This window comes from Xenopus laevis, chromosome 2L (assembly GCF_017654675.1).
Source record: "Xenopus laevis strain J_2021 chromosome 2L, Xenopus_laevis_v10.1, whole genome shotgun sequence".
Lineage (NCBI taxonomy): Eukaryota > Metazoa > Chordata > Amphibia > Anura > Pipidae > Xenopus > Xenopus laevis.
Window position 1 is genome coordinate 145,139,314 of NC_054373.1, and position 20,461 is coordinate 145,159,774.

Genomic DNA, 20,461 nt, shown 5'->3' on the forward strand with positions numbered 1-20,461 from the left:
CCTTGATGGTAATTAAGCTGCATAAATCTACATGGGGGGGGCAAAACAATTCTATTTGGTTTATTTAATGTCTAAATGATTTTAGCAGACAAGGTACAGTGATCCAAATTACAGAAATATCCCTAGTATTCTCAATAATAGATCCTATATCTGTATACAGAGGCGACTGAAAACCAAAATGCAATTAGTTAATTTTTCTCCCTGCGTTTTTTGGTTAAGACAGGGTTTAAATCCAACATAAGAAAAAACATTTTATTGTCAAGTTACCCATCAACACACAGTTGCATTTGCAAGGATAGAAAAGGCAACTACCAATAGAAACCAATCAGCATTCCAAATCCAAAAGGCATTTATACATAATGCTAGCTAAGTGGAAATCCGGTATATTTGACAAAAATCATCACGCGGCTTCTAAAATAGATTTCAATTCTTTGAGTGTGAAATTAAAGGGGTTGTTCACCTTTGGATTAACTTTTAGTATGATGTAGAGAGTCATATTCTGAGACAATTTACAATTGGTTTTCATTTTTAATTTTTTGCGCTTTTTGAGTTATTTAGCTTTTTATTCAGCAGCTCTCCAGTTTACAATTTAAGCAGTCTGGTTGATATGGTCCAAATTACCCTAGCAACCATGCACTGATTTAAAGAAGAGACTTGAATATGAATAAGAGAGGGGCTGAATAGAAAAAGGATTATTAAAAGGAGAAATAAAAATTACATTTGTAGTCTTACAGAGCCTTTGTTTTAAGACGGGGTCAGTGACCCCCATTTGAAAGCCATAAGGAGGCAAATAATTAAAAAAAAAAAAAACTATTAAAATAAATAATTAAGACCATTCTATAACATACTAAGGGTAGGGGCACACTGGACGATTCGGGGAGATTTAGTCGCCTGGCGACTAATCCCCTCGTTTTTGCAGCGACCAATCTCCTGTCTTACGCCGGCTATAATGAATGCTTATGCACACGCGGCGCTTCGTATTCTAAAGTCGCCCAACGTTTCCTCGTGAGGCAACTTTGGGATAACTAAGCTCCGCGTGTGCTTTAGTGCAAGCGATTTTTCATTATAGCAGGCGCAAGACAGAGGGAAGGCGTTTGGGGAGATTGGTCGCCGCAAAGACGAGGTGATTAGTCGCCAGGCGACTAAATCTCCCCGAATCACCCAGTGTGCCCTTACCCTAAAAGTTAACTTAAAAGTGAACCATAATTAATCAAGTGTATGACCCCCTGAAATTGCACAACACCCGCCACAGCTCTAGGGTCAGAGATAATATTGCAGTTTGATGTCAGGTTTGGCCTCCAGCTGTTCATGGGAGATCTATAGGAAGATACATTTTTAATTTCCCACACAATTCATTAACTCAATTTGTGCACCTGTGCCACATTCTAAACCTTAAATCAAGCCTGTGTGCCCTGAAGACTAAAAAGCTTCTTAGGAGACCTGCAAAGTATCAAGAGGGATATTGTGAGAAAGCTTAACCTTCCAGGTTCCAAAAGCATTTCAGTCATAGCAATGAAGTACCAAGGAGGAAAATACACCTGCCTGTTAAACTGATCCTTTCACCACCTTGGCTCGCAACATAACTTAATCGTAAAACTCCCTTACTAAAAATATATATAAAAGGATTAAAATATACATTTAAAAAGTTAAATCCTTCATTTTGAAAAACTGCTCTCCCTGATGTCGTCACTGAATATTTCATAAAATAATCCTGGGCGACTCCCGTGATTAGTACAATGCACTAGTGATCACTAGACGAGGCAAAGCGATGCTGACCCTAGGTATAATGACAGAATGAACTTAAAATCATCTCTCTACTCAAGTACAAGTAATCTGTACATTCAGTAATGCATTTGATCGCCAGCTAAATTGGGTCTGGAAATCGAGTGATGTGGATGCAAAAATGGTGCCTGCACCCCAGAAAGGTTTACACCCTGAATCTTTGGTATTATGAGATACAAGGGACAAAAGAGGGCTTTGCTGGCTGTCAGTGAATCCCTTTCCAGTAAAAGGGCAAGCAGCACTGCTCCTCTGCATCAATAAAGAGGGGACACTACTAAAAAGGAAGTTAATAATAAAACAAAGACAAATGGAAAGCCCTTGGCAGCTGGAGTCCTACTAAATCTGTACATTTTCACTCAAAGTATTGGAAAGACAAGCCAGAATTATCGGACATGTACATTTCAAGTCCCCCCCACTCAAGTCTCTGTAAGCCCACACTAATCCTCTGCCTCCTGTAGTTATAGTCTGTTTTGATTAAATCCTTGTTCATCGTTGTACGGGACGTCTCACTTTCTTCTTCTTCTTGGATTTTGTGTCGCTTCTGGGTGCAGTTTCAGGTTTTGATTGTCCAGATGGGGACTGAGGTCCATGTGGCGGAGACTGGGTAGAATTAAAGATGTTCCCATTGGGCATTGAGCCAGGAGTGCCTTGGAATATCCTGTTTAGAAGGTTTTGCAAATCGGCAGCAGAGGTTGGAGAGCTTTCAGATGGAGCCCTAGAAAAACAAGTTAGAAAGAGACCACGTTTTAACACTCAGATTTTCTCCCTATACCTTGAAGCATTTTTCCAATTTCTCCATTGTTTCCCCCCCCCCCCAATATCTCATTTGAGATGGTGGAAATCATTATAACCTATGGGCAAACGCATCTCAAATTCACACAATGGATGGGGGAAATTTGTTTCCGCACTTTGAAAAATGATTGCCAGTAACAGTGAATGGCCAAAAATTAAAAAACAGGTTATGCTTGGCAAAAATATCCAGAAATGTTGCCAATTTTGTTAACTACATCCCTTAGCAGTTGACACCATTTTTCTATTTAAATGTAGTTTCCCATAATAAGAATAATTCCAAACCTTTGTCGTCCTGTGTTTGAGGGATTCCTTGAGCCAAATGAAATGTGATAAGGAACGCGGTGAGTATCTGGTGAAATGCCCACACGCTGGCATCCTGCCCATTCTAGAGAGAAACATAATGAAATTACTACAGGAGAAGGAAAGTCGTTTAGAACTTGGGGGTGCCAAATGTTAGGTACCCCCAAGTGATTGTATTTACTTACCTGAAACCCCGGGCCGGTGCTCCTATCACCAGAGAACTGCACCCAGGGTTATACCAGCGAGCACCACGGAGCGCTTCTCTTCCGGCTTTCTCACTTGGGGGTGCCTAACATTTGGCACCTCCAAGTGCTAAACGACTTTCCTTCTCCTTTAACCTAACCAGCATTATTTTAACAGCTAATACTTGACACAAAATCGCGTATTAACTTTCATTTTTAAAGTTTTATTAAAGTTATCGACAGCATCTAAGCTACTTACTTGTGCATTTAGTACATTAATATGTACTAATCTGTAAGGCTCCTACCTGTTATGTCAAACACTTTTCCTTGCATCATGGCGAAGTATGTTATTTTCAGCCCAAGCATACTGGACTCTGCCCAAAAGTCTCCCTCTTCTGCTGAATGCATCTTCCCACACTCAGCACAGTAACGAGCATTTGCAGGGTCACGGTCCATTTCAAACCTCCTTTTAACAGAAGAAAAATTATGACAATTCAACTTAAAGTAGGTTTTAGATAGCTTAATCCAAGCCTAGACTGAGGCTTCTATGGTAGAAAGAAAAATAAAGTGTAAGCCCTTCTTCTAATTAAGCAGATTTCTGACGTTTTTGGTTCAAGATCCTCTTAAAAGGGAATCGGACATGATTTTTATGATGGAGTTTTTATTTCTAAATTACACTGTTTACACTGCAAATAATTCACTCTACAATATAAAATCTCATTCCTGAACCAGCAAGTGTATTTTTTTAGTTGTAATATTTGTGTGTAGGCAGCCATCTCAGGTCATTTTGTCTGGTCATGTGCTTTCAGAAAGAGCCAGCACTTTAGGGTGGAACTGCTTTCTGGCAGGCTGTTTCTACTACTCAATATAACGCACAGTGGGACCTGGATTTTACTATTGAGTGCTGTTCTTAGATCTACCAGGCAGCTGTTATCTTGTGTTAGGGAGCGGCTATCTGGTTACCTTCCCAGTGTTCTGTTGTTAGGCTGCTGGGGGGGGGAAGGGGGGGGATATCACTCCAACTTGAAATACAGCAGTAAAGAGTGACTGAAGTTTATCAGAGAACAAGTCACATGATTGGGGGCACCTGGGAAACTGACAATATGTCTAGCCCCATGTCATATTTCAAAATTAAATATAAAAAAAAAATCTGTTTGCTCTTTTGAGAAACTGATTTCAGTGTAGAATTCTGATCAAGCAGCACTATTAACTGGTGTCTTGAAATAATTTTTCCCATGACAGTATCCCTTTAAAATCAAACAACAAACAGTCAGGATCACTTTTATTAATACCAAGGTCACAGATAGAGGAAACATTATTGTATCAGCCATTCAGCTACAGCTGAATAATCCACACAATAATTAGATTTTCACCCTAAATCTTGCTCTAAATACTCACTATATCTAACTGGAATTTAGGCTGAGCCCCCTGAACCACTGGCCAAAGGTCCCCTAGATGGGCCACACCCACAGTTTGGGAACCCCAGTTTACAGTAAGTGCTTTAGCAGTGTAAGAAGCAAACCGCTTTAAATCTGCAAATAAACCTTTCACCACCACCGGAGTACCAGTGATTTCTCTGCACAGTTAAACCAATCTTTCCATATTCCACAACTAAAATGATACCATAAGTACTGGCACTTCATTATAACGTCCTGTTCTGGTGCACATAGAAGCAGTATCCTTAAAGAAGGAAGTAAGCCAAAACAGATATGTTTTTTTTGTTAACAAAACCCTTTATAAAGTGTAATATAAACAATGTAAACAGGTGTAGAAATAGTCAAATCACAGGAAATAGCATCAACAACTCCCTGCCTACATATCAGATTAGTGCAGGAACCAGCAAAGTAGTTCCTTTGCTGCCATATTACACATGGTCAGTCTAAATTAAATACCCTATCAGCTTACAAAGATGTACATCTTAAATCATATACACAAGTAGCTTAATTGTAAGTACCTGAAGAACATTGTTTTAGGTAGCTTATATACCTGAAGCACAATTTGTACACTATACAAGAACCTTAACTGGATAATGTCCTTTCAGACCTGGAGTTAATAGGAACCTGTACGGTTCTTTCATTCACATATAACCTTCTACTTTAACAATTGGCGCCTCACTGATACGTTTTTACATCAAATGTAATAATAATCAATCAAAATCATACCATTGAAAGGACATTAAGGAGCCAATCAGCAATTAGATTTCAACAGTTAGAAAACAAAAGCAAAGATCAGACTGTTGCTATTAGGAATGCACCGAATCCAGGATTCGGTTCGGGATTCGGCCTTTTTCAGCAGGATTCGGCCGAATCCTTCTGCCAGGCCGAACCTAATCCTAATTTGCATATATGCAAATTAGGAGTGAGGAGGGAAATCGTGTGACTTTGTCACAAAACAAAGAAGTAAAAATGTTTCCCCTTCCCACCCCTTATTTGCATATGCAAATTAGGATTCGGCCAAATCTTTCTCGAAGGGTTCGGCCGAATCCAAAATAGTGGATTCGGTGCATCCCTAGTTGCTATGAGCAACATCACCAGTAATGTTTCACTTCATAACCCTAACCCTTAAAATCATGCTGCAGAGCGGATAGGGGCCCTGTTTGCCAAAATCTACAGTGCAGTTATACAATATATAACCCCATGGCTGCAGAATATGTAATCAAAGATGGAGCATTTGCATTTGGATGGGCCCCCTTATCTCTCTCTACAACTCCCCCAGTGTGTCCCTAACGATCGTCACATCGCCACCACAACTTTGTCAAGAGTTTGAGGAGACAGACAAAAGGGGTACCCCAGATGCAAACACTCAACCTTTGATTAAATATTCTGCAGCCATGCAGGTACACATCTTTCAACCATAATTGAATACATAGGATCTTTGGCCATTGTGGCTGAAGAGTCTTATGTATCAAGTTAAGTATCAATTTTGAACTTCAGCAGAATTTACAGCGGCCCCATGGATTATTGCAACAGGAGGTAAATTAAAACTGAAACCAACTTGCATGTACTATGGGACTGCCGATCAAAACAAACCTACTTTACATAAATCACAATTTGGAAAAACAAACAGTTTTCCATATTAATAAAAATATATGCTTTATACTCAAAGCTGAAATACTAAAGTGGATGTCTCCTAAACACCCCCCCCTACACACTGGTCAGTGACACTATTCCTGTTTATAAACTTACATTCAAGTGTAGGACTGTCCAGAGAAATTTACTATGGGGGGAGTGGGGGGATTTATGGATATATCTTTGCATACGTTTTTATTTTCAGAGCAAATATGGCTGCTCCTGTCCATATGAAATTACAATATGAATAAGGCTGCTTGGGTGGAAAACGTTTGCGAATGTCATCATTAAAGTAAATCCTTGTAAGCAAGGAAAAATTTAATAGGAAGAATAAAATGCCTTTTCGTTTTCAACAGCCTAGTGTGCCTGGAGTTGTGGTCAGAAACGTCTAACAATAACGGTCATATATAAAGGGGTATTTTATATTTTAGCTATTGGTCGGGATAATCTGCAGAGTGACATAACTAAAAATTAGGCCCATATGTGAAAGTCCAGATCAATTAATATCTTGTTCTAGAAAATAATGGAGCGCTTACGCTCATGTGTAAAGGGGTTGCTGTGAAAGAACGTGGAATCTTACACAATGGTTTACAAGCTTTTTCAGGCTCGGAGCACATCATCATCACAGCAAACACTGCAGACTTTATATGCTGCCATAGGAAGATAACTGGAGTTTAACACACCTGTGTTTTCCTTGACACTTGCTGCACATCATGCTGTTCATGGCTTCCTTCAGATCATCCTGCAGTTTGCTGAGGAACTCATTCATAGACTTGGCTAGCTCAGTTTCAGACATACGCTTCCTGAACAGAAAGTGAAAGGAAATATTAATTTCACTGAATTTCACACAGAGTAAAATGCCATAAGGTGGAGTCAGAGCCACTGGGTGCAGTGGACAGATAATTAGTATCATATTATGAAACAATGAATCTCTTCTGTATCAGCCTTGAAGTTCAATAAGCATATATTTAGTACCATGGACTTGTTATAGCCCCTGGCACCACTGAAAGAAAAGGATTTTAATCTGCAAGTAGCACAAGTTGATATCTACTTTAACTAAAGCTTCAATGGCCTGTAATGTGTTTGTATATTTTCCCCTGTGCCTGTGTGGGATTCCTCCTGGTACTTCAGCTTCCTTCCACACTCCAAAAATATACAGGCAGGTTAACAGACTCCTGATAAAATTTGCCCTACTGTGTGTGAATTTAATAGGGACCTTAGAATGTAAATTCCACTGGGGAAGGTACTGATGTGAATGATGTGTAATCTGTAAAGTGCTGCTGAAATGTCTCATCACCATATAAATGCCAGGAAATAAACTGAAAACAACAAAACTAAGATGATCAGAACATTCATCCATTGAGGCTGCCTCTTCTCATTCACCTGAATAGGATAAATGATGCAAATGGCTGACACTAGTATTCTCAGGATTTTTATCAATGGTTTCTTAGGAGTTGCCTCCAGATTTCTTCCTACCAGCATGAGTGCAGCACATTTAGCACTGAAGTAAACAGGAAATGTGATTCCTAATGTACCTTAACCCTGATCACATGCTAAAAATAGACAAAAAAGATGCAGAGATGCCAAATTGGTATAGTTTGAAAAGGAAAGGTATCTCTCGACTAAAGGTGGCCATACACTATAAGATCCACTCGTTTGGCGACATCTCCAAATGAGCGGATTTTTTCCCCGATATGCCACTAACAGCAGGACTATATCGTGGGTAATCTGAAAGTTCGGCCCTATGGATTACGACGAGCGCAATGGGCTCTGACGGGTCGGTCGGGAGAAAAATCAAACCTTCCCAATCGATATCATGTCCAGATATCGATCGGAAAGACCCGTCTGAAGCCTCCATACACGGGCAGATTAGCGGTCGAATTGGTCTAAACGACCGATATCGGCAGCATTATCTGCCCGTGTATGACCACCTTTAGCCAGCTAAATGTCTCTTCTTTCTGAACACAAAGAGGGTTATTTCTAAAACTCGAGTTTTCTCAGTTTTTTTATTAAAACAAAGTTGACCAAATTCCCATCCACAAATTGAACTAATTTATCAATAATTCTTTTTGAAAAAGTTGTAGTAAAAAAAATGTCACAACAAAATTCAGCGTCAATTTGAATCTTACAATTGACACTCTGAAAACTCGACTTTATTGGATTATCCAGCGCAGATCACAATGTCAAGAAACAACTTCAGGGACATCTGCTATTGACTTCTACATGACTGACAGGTTTGAGATGGAATATTTTCAGATTCAAACTTTAAGCAGCTTTGGGGTATAATAAATCTCTAAAAATTCAAATGTTTTTTTTTTCTCAAAAAATTTGACTTTTCAACACAATAAATTTGAGGTTTAATAAATGGACCCCATAATGTACATTTTGGTTCATGCTTAAAGAGGTTATAAACCTAAATATACAAAACTTTGCCAAATGAAAGAAGATATACTACTAACTAACTAACTCACTTAAACCTTTGCACAAAACCCTTTAACCTAATGTACCTGTTCTTTCTTGTACTCATTTAATATTTTCTTTTTCTCCAAACCTATATTTGGCTCTCCATCTATTATACAATGATTTAGTGCATAACTTGGGAAAGAATATCTGCTACATTAGGAATTGAAACTCGTATGCAAGCTCCTTACTTTATATAGAACTAGGCTGAATTACAGTGTTGAACAGCTAGACTTGCAGTCATGTTGAAAATACATTTGTTCAACTTACTTTTTATAGTACTGTGACTAATTTTACAGAGGTAGGACACATCTTTAAAGGGTAAGTTAACCATGCAATTAAAGGGGTAGCTGCAAATAGTTCTTAAAGGGATTTGGTCATGATTTCTATGGTTTATTTTTTATTAATGTAGTTATTGTCTGGAGTTATTGTTCAAAGAAGATAGATATAGAGATATAGATATAGATATATATATATATATATATATATAGAGATATAGATATAGATATAGATATAGATATAGATATATATATATATATATATAGATATAGATATAGATATAGATATATATATATATATAGATATAGATATAGATATATATATATATATATATATATATATAGAGATATAGATATATAGAGATATATATATATATATATATATATATATATATATATATATATATATATATATATATATATATATATATATATATATATATATATATATATATATATATATATATATAATATATATCTCTATCTATATACACACACACACACCTATCTCTCCTACTGTACAATTGAGGCTAATGGTACATGGGGCAGTTTTTCCAGAGTTTATATTAGTTGGCAGAGAAATGCCTTAAGCCACCCTAAATTATTGGGAAGCAGTATAAGTAATTTTGCCAGTTCTCCCACTTGCTAGAATTCAGGACAGTAGCAGCAGTGGTATTATGAAGGCAGCATCTGTTCAGGTAGCGGAATCCTTCAGCAGAGGTGTCAGGGAGCTGCTATCTAGTTACCTTCCCATTGTTCTGCTGATGGGCTGCTGGGGGGGGGATGATATCACTGTGCAGCAGCTGTAAAGAGTGAATGAAGTTTATCAAAGCGCACCTGGGAAGTGGACATAATGTCTAGCCCCATGCCAAATTTCAAAATTAAATATATAAAAAAATATATATATATATATATCTGTTTCTGCAAAATTCTGCTGGAGCAGCACTTTTAACTGATGTGTTTTGAAAAACGGATGCGTTTTCCCACGACAGTATCCCCTGTAACGTTTAGATTGATTGCTGTGGATTACAGCACTGGTGCAAAAATGCCCAGTTCCATAAACAAGCCAATAGGGAAACTTGCATCCTGGCAGTAACCCATGGCAACCAAGTGATGTTTGCTTTCACTGTTCAATCTAATCACAGATTGGTTATGGGTTACTGCCCAGGTTTACATTTGCCCAGTGTTTATAAATGAGCCCCACTGTACACAATAAGCAATACTTTCTAATTTTTATATTTTCCACTGTTTTACAATATTTAGACACATGCTTTAAATCATGCATTAGTTCATCATTTTGTCATGATTTCCTCCTACTAGAGTCTCACATTTCATACTCCCTGCGCTTCTCTGGGTTGCTGACAGTGTCCCAAGCAGCACGCAGAACTTTGAAAGCCTCTTCAGCACGCGGGTGATTATTCTTGTCAGGATGAACCTGTTGTGTAAACAAATAATGCAGACATGTATGAGCTGACTTTCAAATGTGCTGAAATCAATCTAACATGGCTACCGCTATGTCAAACACGTATATAAGCTGCACTTGACATGTTTACATACCAATGTCTGAAGTGAATGTTCCCACCAAATGTATATGAAATAGCAATTTAACAAAAGGCTAGCACTGAAAATGCAAAAGGCAGAATACAAAATATATTCAGACAGCTTCTTCTGAAATGCGCATTTAACCAAAATGCTTATCTGCTAGAAAATGCATTGAGGACAGGCAGTTGAACTTAGAGGAATAAGCAGATTTAGCAAGCAAGAAAGCACAGAATAGGTAAATGTGGGAGTAAAAGCAATTTGATGACAAAGCACTTACGAGCACAGCCAGCTGACGATATGCTTTTTTGAGTTCTGCGTCAGATGCATTCATTTCCACCCCCAACACCTGAAAAGGGTTTAGGTCTTCCTCTGGGATATCAGCCATAGTCAGAAGACGTTCTACTTCCTCCCCAGGCTGGACCTTGCCCATTCTTGGAGATCCTGTTGATGCCCATGAAGTGTCCTGGGCTTTCCTTAACTTGAAAGGCCATATACTTGAAGTCCATTGTTTGAAATTATGAAAAATTCGGCTACAAGTTCTATTTTGGGTTATTATTTTCCAGACTGTGTGAAGTTTTAGTGAGAATCCAGATGCCCGGTATTTGCTAACTATTACTCTGTCCAGTGCGCTTTTAATGTATTGCCAACACAGACGAGCAGAGCCCACTGAAAGCATTAGAACCAAAAACAACAGGGCACAGGCCATTTTCATCATAGACAGAAGCCATAAACCACATGCCAAAGACCAGTTCCACAAATCTTTTCTCCACTGGTTTAACCACTGACCAAAAGTCCTAAGCTGAATTTTTAAAAGGTCCAGGTCGCGAGCTGGCAGCCATAATTTCATGTACAGCAGCATTCCCAGTGTCTCTACAAATTCCCCAATCACAAGCACAAAATTAATAAGCATATGGAAACAAGATGTTGAAAGCCACACTAACGGCTGAGGAACCAGAGACTGAAGGTCATGACGTCCATCAGCATAGCTTTTTTTGCGGCCAACCTTGTGCTTACCTCCAGAGAATGAAGTCTGATGACCATCCCATCTCAGATGGGTACGGCTTTTTCCTCTGCGACTTGTCCTCTTTCCACCTGTCCCCTTTCCTAGATCCTCTTCACCTTCTATTTGCCTCTCACAGTCTGCATCTTCATCTCCTTCACCATCTAAAGGTTGCTGCTGGTAAGATGAAAAATGATGGCACCCTCTCCCTAATGAATGATCCTCAGAGTCTAAGTAGTTGTCACAATTAGAATTATAGTTTTCTGTAGCATATCTGCAATTGGACTGGAGAGTTGACGAGTCAAGCTTACTACACCCTGCTGTCTCTGATACTGATCGATGCTCCGAATGTTTACCAGACTGGAAAGTAATATCCTTTTCAAAAATAAACGTCTTGCTCCCTGGGTCTCCTGCTTTGATAAAGTGATCTGTTGGTACTTTCTTCTCATTCTCCTTTGCATTATTTATAAAATCTTGATTGGGCAAAAAACTTTTTTGATTACATTTCCTTAATTCTGTATATGGTGTTTCTGTGCCATTTTGTTGTATATTTGGCTTCACGCCCTGATTAGTAGAAGGGCTATAGGCATTTTCTAACCTGAAGAACTCTTGGTCATTATTACAGGGTAGGACTTGGGTTGTGTCTCCATGTTTTTCCAAATCTCCTTGCATTTGTTTCTCCATACTTTCATATCCATCACAGGGATGAAATGGAATCTAGGTTATTGCATTCATTGTACCTCATCTATCCTGCAATGGAAAAAGAAAAATTAAACAAAAACAAGGCAAAGCTTCAATTTAACTATGTTCTACAGCCATACATTTGACAGCATAGAAAACTGAAAAATTGTACATTGTTTTTGATCTGGCAATTCTAAAATATTAATACAAAAACTATTAAATCCTGACATTACAAAGCTGATAAGTAACTAATTCCAATTTATAGAAATCAGTGCAATCTGAATGATAGTTGATTAGTAATGCAACGTGCAGCATCAGGGTGCATAGCTAATCAACTGACAAAATGTTTTCAAAATGTTTTTGGGGGTTAGATCCCCTTTAAGACATGCTATTTCTAAAATTCCACATATTTTGGGTTCCCTGTGAATGTACATTATCTATTTAATAAGGGAAATGCTAGTGGGAGGTTGGATGATGTCAAAAGCATGTTTGTTTATATTTGTTGTAACTTGGCAAAAATCACTAATTTTAGCACTTATTTGCAATTTGGAGCAGAAAGACATACTGTACTTAGAACTACTTAAAGGTGTCGCTATTCTGAGACAATTTGCAATCAGTCTTAATTTTTTATTTGCAGTTTTTGAAGTATTAAGCTTTTGTTCAGTAGCTATCTGGTTTCTAGGGTCTAACTTAACCTGGCAACCAGGCAGATGTTTGAATAAGAGACAGGGATATAAATAGGGGCTAGCCTAAATAGAAGATAAGTAATAAAAAGTAACAATACAGCTGTAGCCTCACAGAGCAATATATTTTTGGTGTGTTTCTTACAGGCATTTTTACTCCCTTTTTTTTTTTAGTTTCGATAATTTTAGATACACCAGAAATATTACTTTTTTCTTTTCTTTTTGATTTTTGACTGTTTTCACACAACTTTAATATTCCTCTCTCTGAAGTCTGGCAGGGCAGTAATTCAGGTAGGGACTGTTAAAATTAGTCGATACATTTCTTAGCAGCATTTGTAGAATGTTAGCAGCTATTGTACCAATTATAACAGCTGCCTTTAAAGGGGTTGTTCGCCTTTAAATTAACTCTCTACATCATACTAAAAGTTATATTTTGAGACAATTTGCAATCAGTCTTCATTTGTATTATTTGTGGATTTTGCGTTACTTAGCTTTTTATTCATCTGCTCTCAAGTTTGCATTTTCAGCAATTGTTGCAAGGGTCCAAATTACCTTGGCAACCATGCATTGATTTAAATAAAAAACAAGGGAAAGTTGTGCCAATAATTTTTAAAAACATTAAGCAAAGGTGCAATGAGGTTGTGACCACAAAATTCACATAGACAAATACAAAAGATCCTTTGCACTCAACCCATTATCAATATATTAAGGACATTGAAACATTTTGAAAAACCAATTGGGAGCAGGCACTCAAAGAAGGCAAACTTGAGTACCTGCTCCCAATTGGTTTTTCAGTTTGTCCGCTCCACGTGCTGAGGGCTCAGGACTGTGCACCAGTGCCACTTCTTTATTGTGGTGAGTAACCATTTACCTTTGAAGACCCTATAACTACAGATGTATCATTGAAACATTGTGTGCCATAAGCTACTAAAAATGGCTTCCCCATTAAACAAAACAGGGATTGTTTGTCCATATATTGCAATATATTTAAGCTGGCCAACTACGTCAAAGTCATCCCTGGTATGGCCAGTCCTAAACTCAACTTTTTAATCTGATTCATTAAGAATTCAATTGCTTCATTATACATTTTAGAAAGGGACTAAGTTTTATGTGCAACTTACTCAAAGTACAGTGAGTAAGTTTAAATAATTTAATTTAAATAAAAGACTGGAATATGAATTTGAGAGGGCCTGAATATAAACATGAGTAATAAACAGTTGCAATAACAATAAATATGTAGCCTTACAGAGTATTTTTTTTTTTTAAGATGGAGTCAGTGACCCCTATTTGAAAGTTGGAAAGAATAATAATAAGAAGGCAAATAATTTAAAAAAACTATAAAAAATAAATAAATAAAGAGGACCTAAGCAAAATTTGCTTAGAACTGACCACACAAAGTTATTTTAAGGTCATGGGCACACAGGCTGAAGGATCAAGCTGTTCTCAACCTGTGTATTTTTGCAGGCTGAGAGAAGCAGATCTGCTCCATTGCGCGCACACAAACACAGCGGAGTGGAGGTCAGCTCAAATACGAGAAAGGAGGCATCTCTGGACTGACCTCCACTTCAGCTCAGCTGTGTGTGTGTGAGCGCATGCAGGCGCATTGGATTCAAATCAATGGAGCAGAAGCAGGGAGTAGATTCGCTTCTCTCAGCCTGCAAAAATACGCAGGTTAAGAACAGCTGGAGCCTTCAGCATGTGTGCCCACAGACTAAGGCTAGGCCACAATCAGCTACCAAAAATACACCAACTGATTTCAGCTCACCAGCTTATAGTGGCTTCCTCTCTTTTCCATATTGAAGTGGCTCGGCGTGAACAGACTCCATGTCAAAAACGACAATATGACACCAACTGAGCTTAAAAAGGGTCTGAAATGTGAACAACCTTTTTTTATACATTTAGAGGTTAAGGTAATAATAGGACTACTAACCCATACAAACGAATTGGAGAGTAAAGGGGATTGTATAATTAATTTTGTACTGAAGTCATGTCCCACTTGTACATTTAATTCTATATTTCTGTCAACAGCCATGAATGTCATCTGAACGCTTTATCTTTCTGTGTAAGTACTATAACCACTGTTTTCTACACAGCTTATCTTTTATCTGATTTCTAAATGTGCTTTTTTGCCCCGTTCAGCTGGAATGGCTGCCCCTAGTGCTACACAGCAGCTTATGTTTATAAACTATAGTAGTGTTACTGAAGAAAACATGCCATTTTTACCAGTGCAGAGCAAAGAGTATATTATATTTAAATGCATATAAAACCTTTATTTTTTTATTTTTTTTGGTGTTACTGGTCTTTTAAATCACAGGGTGAAATGGCAGATATTAAAAAAAAAAACTATTTTAATAGTTAATGAATCCTTGGTTGCTTCCCATGTCAATTTTAAGAAGCACAGTGACTCATTTCCTGCGTTGAATTGGATTCAACTGCAAAGTCAGCATTGATTATGTGCATACATTATGCATAAAGCACCAGTTTATACCAAATTGCTAGAGAGTGATGATGTGCAGGCAGAAAAGGCACTCAAACAGACAGCCGCATCTGGGTGTATAAAACCAGAAATAATACAAACAATCTTATCTCTATTCTTTAGATCAGTGCTGGGCAATTTCTATGGTTTCCGAGGGCCGAAATTTTTCCGGCCTACATAGTGGAGGGCTGATAATGGAAGCCAGTGTTTACCACTTCAGGTTTTTAAACCACACCCATTTTAAACCACACCCATGTTACCACAAGATCATTTCCACATTAATTGCGGTAGCACACCAAAAGACCAAATGGTTGGTGCTCACTGCTGGGATATCACTTATCACTCATATGTGAAAAAAGTTGTCATATAAAGACATACCCTTAAATCCATATGCCTCCTCTTCTCCTTGGATAACACAGCACCCCCAGCACATGATTAAACACCTTAGGGGCCCTTAACAATAATTTATTTTCATATGCTAACAAACTCCCAGAAAAAATACCAGGCAGAGCAGGGCACACACAGGCAGAGTATGTCACACACAGGCAAACCAGAGCACACACAGGCAGAGTATGGCACACACAGGGAGCATAGGGCAGGCAGAACAGAGCAGGAGACAGGGAAACCCCTCAGGACCACTCTGAATACTTGTACTTTTCTGTTACTCTGAAACCAGACAAATTGTTAACTCAATTAACTAAATATTAGTTCAGGCAAGACAGGCACACATAGTACAGTACAGCAGAGGGTCCCAAGCTATTTCCTCGCAAGGAAACTTTAGGCTACTTTGGAAAGTAGCCACACTGCATATGTTTTCCCTGCGTGATATCCATATTTGCAAATGGAGAGAAAACATCTGATCTATTATTGCTCATGTAAAAAAAGGTGAATAAATACCATCTGAATTTCTCAATTTCTTTGTCACATACACAATTCCATCATTTTAGTCAGAACTCTTTCTTGCCTTTCTAATGAAACAAACTTTCCTATTACTTTCAACAGGGCACCATCATGGGAAGCTACCTTTTCAACAATGTAATTTCTCCTACCGCACACCTGTTGTTCACCAATCCTGCAACTGGTGGTGTGTTTCTTCCGTTGACCCGGCCGGGTCCCTTAGCAACGAATGTGTATAGAAAACGGATCCGCACACACACTGGTTAATGCAGTCGGGGAGTATCCCCTTTTATTCAGCCACCAAACATTCAACGTTTCAGGGGGGGGGGGAACAACCACCCTTCATCAGGATCCTGATGAAGGGTGGGTGTTCCCCCTGAAACATTGAATGTTTGGTGGCTGAATAAAAGGGGATACTCCCCGACTGCATTAACCAGTGTGTGTGTGGATCTGTTTTCTATACAATTACAAGAATGTTTGGTGGCTGAATAAAAGGGGATACTCCCCGACTGCATTAACCAGTGTGTGTGTGGATCCGTTTTCTATACACCTTTTCAACAACCAGATCATCAAATTTCTACCCTGCTGGAGCTGCCACAGTGAAGTGATTGTGACATACAAATGTCTACGAGCAACAACTGTTCAGTGGTATAGTGGTAGGCCACAGAACTCCCACAAAGAGATTGCTGATGGACATAGTCCATACAAATCACAAGTACTCAGTTGGAACACTCATAGCCATGTTCCAGACTATCAACAAGCAATGATAACACAGGAATGATTCCTCAGTAGCTAAAAAAACATGCAGGTCCAGGTGTAAAGGTACGCACAAGTCCAACATCACCATGTGCAACACCAAAAATATATGCTTGAGTTGTGTGAAAGTTACTGAGGCTGGACCCTGGGGTAGTGTAAATAACTTTTCTGGTGTTATATCTATATGAAGCTTGCTCTTTGAGCAGTACTCTCATAGCTACAGGGCAAACAGCAGGCTTGAATTGTAGAATGTAGTTTCCGTCATTGTACAGGTATGGGGTCCATTATCCAGAAAACTCTGAATTATGGAAAGGCCGTCTCCCATAGACTCCATTTTATCCAAATAATCAAAATGTTTAAAAATGATTTCCTTTATCTCTCTAATAATAAAAGAGTACCTTGTACTTGATCCAAACTAAGATATAATTAATCCTCATTGGAAGCAAAACCAGCCTATTGGGTTTATTTAATGTTTACATGATATTCTAGTAGACTTAGGGTAATGACACATGGACAGATTTGCCACCCACGAATCTTAAAAAGCGAGTTTCAGCGACAAGGTGATTGTCTTTTTGCAAGCAAAGATTTCAGGCAGCTTCAGCTTCTGAGCGATTTGCATGCCACAGTGCACCACAGTGCTTTCTCCTCCCACATGGGCTGGACATTCTATCTGTGTCAAAGAAATGCTTTAAAAAAAGCATTTTCTGTGGCGTATTGTTGCACGACTATTTTGCTTATCTTCATATGCAAATGAGTGAGCGTGGGGTCGCTGGAACAAAGAATGTGAAATTGGCACCCTAGAAATTACTCCCATACGTTCTTACATACTAACAACATGCTGCGGACACACGAATTTGAATACTATCGCAGCTACTGATCTCCTTGTGTGTTTTGCTAGCGCAGATTTTCACTACTTCTGAATACCCATGCTATTTCTGATAAATCGCTCCAAAAAGGGTATCTGTGCGTTTTGGGACTACAGGCGATTTCAAATAGCATTGTGTGTGTGTAATGACTGCCCAATTTACATTTTTCTCGCTTTTAAAAACAAACAAATCTCCCTGTGTGTCACTACCCTTAAAGGGCACCTGTTGGGTAAAAATGTTATCCTCAACCAAAGGTGTGGGCTAATAGAGCCTGCATTCTGGGTTGGCATAACAGTCGTTTTAAAACGCCAGCGTTACACACCGGGAGCTTCTCCAGGCTCTATAAGCCCACACCCAACAGGTGCCCTTTAAGGTATGAAGATCCAAATTATGGAAAGATCCATTAACTGAAAAACTGGTTAATGGACCTGGATAACAGGTCCCATACCTGTATTTAAAGAAAATAAAAATGCAACGCAAAACACAAAAAGAAGCGTTGACTCTAGGCAAATTACATTGTTTCAGAGAACTATGAAGCAATATATATGCTACATTCCCTGTAAATAGGGCTGTAAATAAAAACTGTCACAACTCTGTAATTTTAACTGAACGTGTCGGTATCAGCCATTGTGCCAGATGCAGCCACTGGGCCAAGAGGCAGTGCAAACCAAACAAGTGGGGTGTTTAGCTTGTGCGTGGGTGTGTGTGCGCGCATCGGGGGTGTGTGTGCACATCGGGTGTTTGCACTGGGCTCAGGTATAGTGTAATGCAGAGGTGTCCAACCTGCGGCCCAGGATGGATATGAATGCAGCCCATCTTGAAATTCCGCCAATCCAGGAAACGCCATGCTGCAATGTCACACACAGAGAGCGTATGTACGTGGTCAGTGTCGGACTGGGATGCCAGGGGCCCACCAGAAAACCTTAGGCTGAGGGCCAACTTTCCAAACTACTATACCCCCTCTCCTCACTCAACCTCTTTATTCTCCTAGTCTCTTTTCTCTACATACTATTCTCTATTCTTCCATTACTAAGATTCTTTGTTTTCATAAAGAAATAGGGAATGACCATGTAATAGGCCAAATGGTTAGAAGCAAGAGGCCCACTGACCTTTGGGCCCTCTGGGAGTTTTCCCGTTGGGCCCAGAGGTGGGATATATGCAGAGCTTACATTTGTGAGCAACTTTTTTCAAGAATGAACACACTTAAGTTGGCCATAGATGTTGAGATTTTTAAAAGATCCTATCCTCATCGTGAGACCACGATTTTCTAGGAACGATCGTACGAATTGACCATCAACTAAAAAGACCAATTTGCCAGGAAAACAAAGGGTTGAGCTTGGCCCTGCAAACATAGATAGATTGCACTGGGGCCGACAAAGATTTTTTAACCTGGCCGATCAATTTCCTGACAGATGTCGGCTGAAAAAATCGTAAGATGTTCGATCGTTCGAATACCACTAAATGCACGATAATTTTGAAGGATTGGTCGGACTTCCCTAAAATCGGTCGTTCGGCAAGAAGAATCGTCGCGTCTATGGGGAGTTTAAGAGTAAGATTAGAACCAAATAATCTGATGAGCACCTTGAGAATTCACTGAGAATTGCAACTACTTCCAGACAAGCAGATATTGATACATTAGTGATACACAATGTCAAAAATCCCACTAGGTTTATGATGCCCTCTTTTCTTTTACAATAAAATAAATCAAGTTAGTGTTAGTGTTCGTGTGTATTTCGAGTGTGGCCCCAGAACATTTTTCTTCTTCCAATGTGGCCCTGGGAAGCCAAAAGTTTGGAGACCCCGCTGTAATGGTTAGAGTTGGCACGGGCTGCACCAGCTGATACTTAAGTCCTGATCTCATGGGCTCCTACAACTTTGCAGCCGCCGATTGAAGTCAGCAATTGTCTTACACCAAGGCTGCTCCGAGCAGATGTATATCTCTTACCTACAATACAGTGTGGAGATCTATTGGACTCAGATCAGAACGAGAGAGAGAAGGTGATGTCATGAATCAGATATGCGGCCATAAGCGGTGTAACCAGAACGCATATCCTGCCATGTCCCTTGGGTGCCGCTGTATATAAAAGTGCGTCCCACTTGCGGCTTTAGAGACTTCGTGTTGCCACGGGCTGAGGCAGGAGGGACAGGCGTCTCCAACCAGATGTGTTTTGGGTGTTAACAGGGGGCCCAGCAATTGTGCACTTACTTACCCTGCTGTCAGTGAGCGCCAGACTTCGCAAACAAGGGCGGAAGCTAGGACATTCTACTCAACAGTTCCGCTTTTAGTGAAACACTCCCGCTTTTCAGAACGCAGAACCGGATCGCTACTTCCACCTCCAGCAAAGCAGTTAATTGCAAGCTTCTTGCCTCCTGTCTTACAGAAAATCCCGACGCCATAAATCTCATCACGCGAGACTCTGGCGTCACGACTACACGTAAGCGCAGGGCCGCGTCACGTAGCCGCCCTGTGGGAGTGACGAGCAGAGATGACGTAATTCAGCGGTTAACCAATCGGAATCTGCTATTAAGTGTCTCTAGAATCTAGATCTTCCTTTAATCTGTTTTTATTGTACTCGCGCTTCTTACTTTTGTTTGAGAAAACACACACTATAAAAATAAAAGTCTTTTCTTTCACGTTGGTTCACTGTCCTGCTGAGTGCTCTCCACCACCTCCATTCCCACTATTTCTTCAGAAGTT

General features: G+C 39.3%; 1 protein-coding gene across 1 annotated transcript; it reads right to left on the reverse strand.

The window, feature by feature from the left end:
* Window positions 1–1,184: 1,184 nt before the first annotated feature.
* dnajc14.L (DnaJ heat shock protein family (Hsp40) member C14 L homeolog) lies at window positions 1,185–20,209 on the reverse strand. Its single transcript, XM_018247413.2, has 7 exons — window positions 19,974–20,209; window positions 10,682–12,154; window positions 10,191–10,297; window positions 6,808–6,927; window positions 3,362–3,522; window positions 2,857–2,959; window positions 1,185–2,497 (listed from the first exon to the last, which is right to left on the reverse strand). The coding sequence occupies exons 2-7, from the start codon at window positions 12,086–12,088 to the stop codon at window positions 2,269–2,271; spliced, it is 2,127 nt and encodes a 708-aa protein (XP_018102902.1). The 5' UTR covers window positions 12,089–12,154; window positions 19,974–20,209; the 3' UTR covers window positions 1,185–2,268.
* Window positions 20,210–20,461: the final 252 nt, after the last annotated feature.

Bases quoted from the DNA above. Each gene is read 5' to 3' on its own strand.
- dnajc14.L (XM_018247413.2), bottom strand. From the start codon at position 12,088: ATGGAGAAACAAATGCAAGGAGATTTGGAAAAACATGGAGACACAACC. The intron at 6,928-10,190 runs GTGAGACTCTAG...CTTTCTGTTCAG, and splicing joins AAGCGCAGGGAGTATGAAAT to GAAGCGTATGTCTGAAACTG. The intron at 2,960-3,361 runs GTAGGAGCCTTA...GTTTCTCTCTAG, and splicing joins AAAAGTGTTTGACATAACAG to AATGGGCAGGATGCCAGCGT.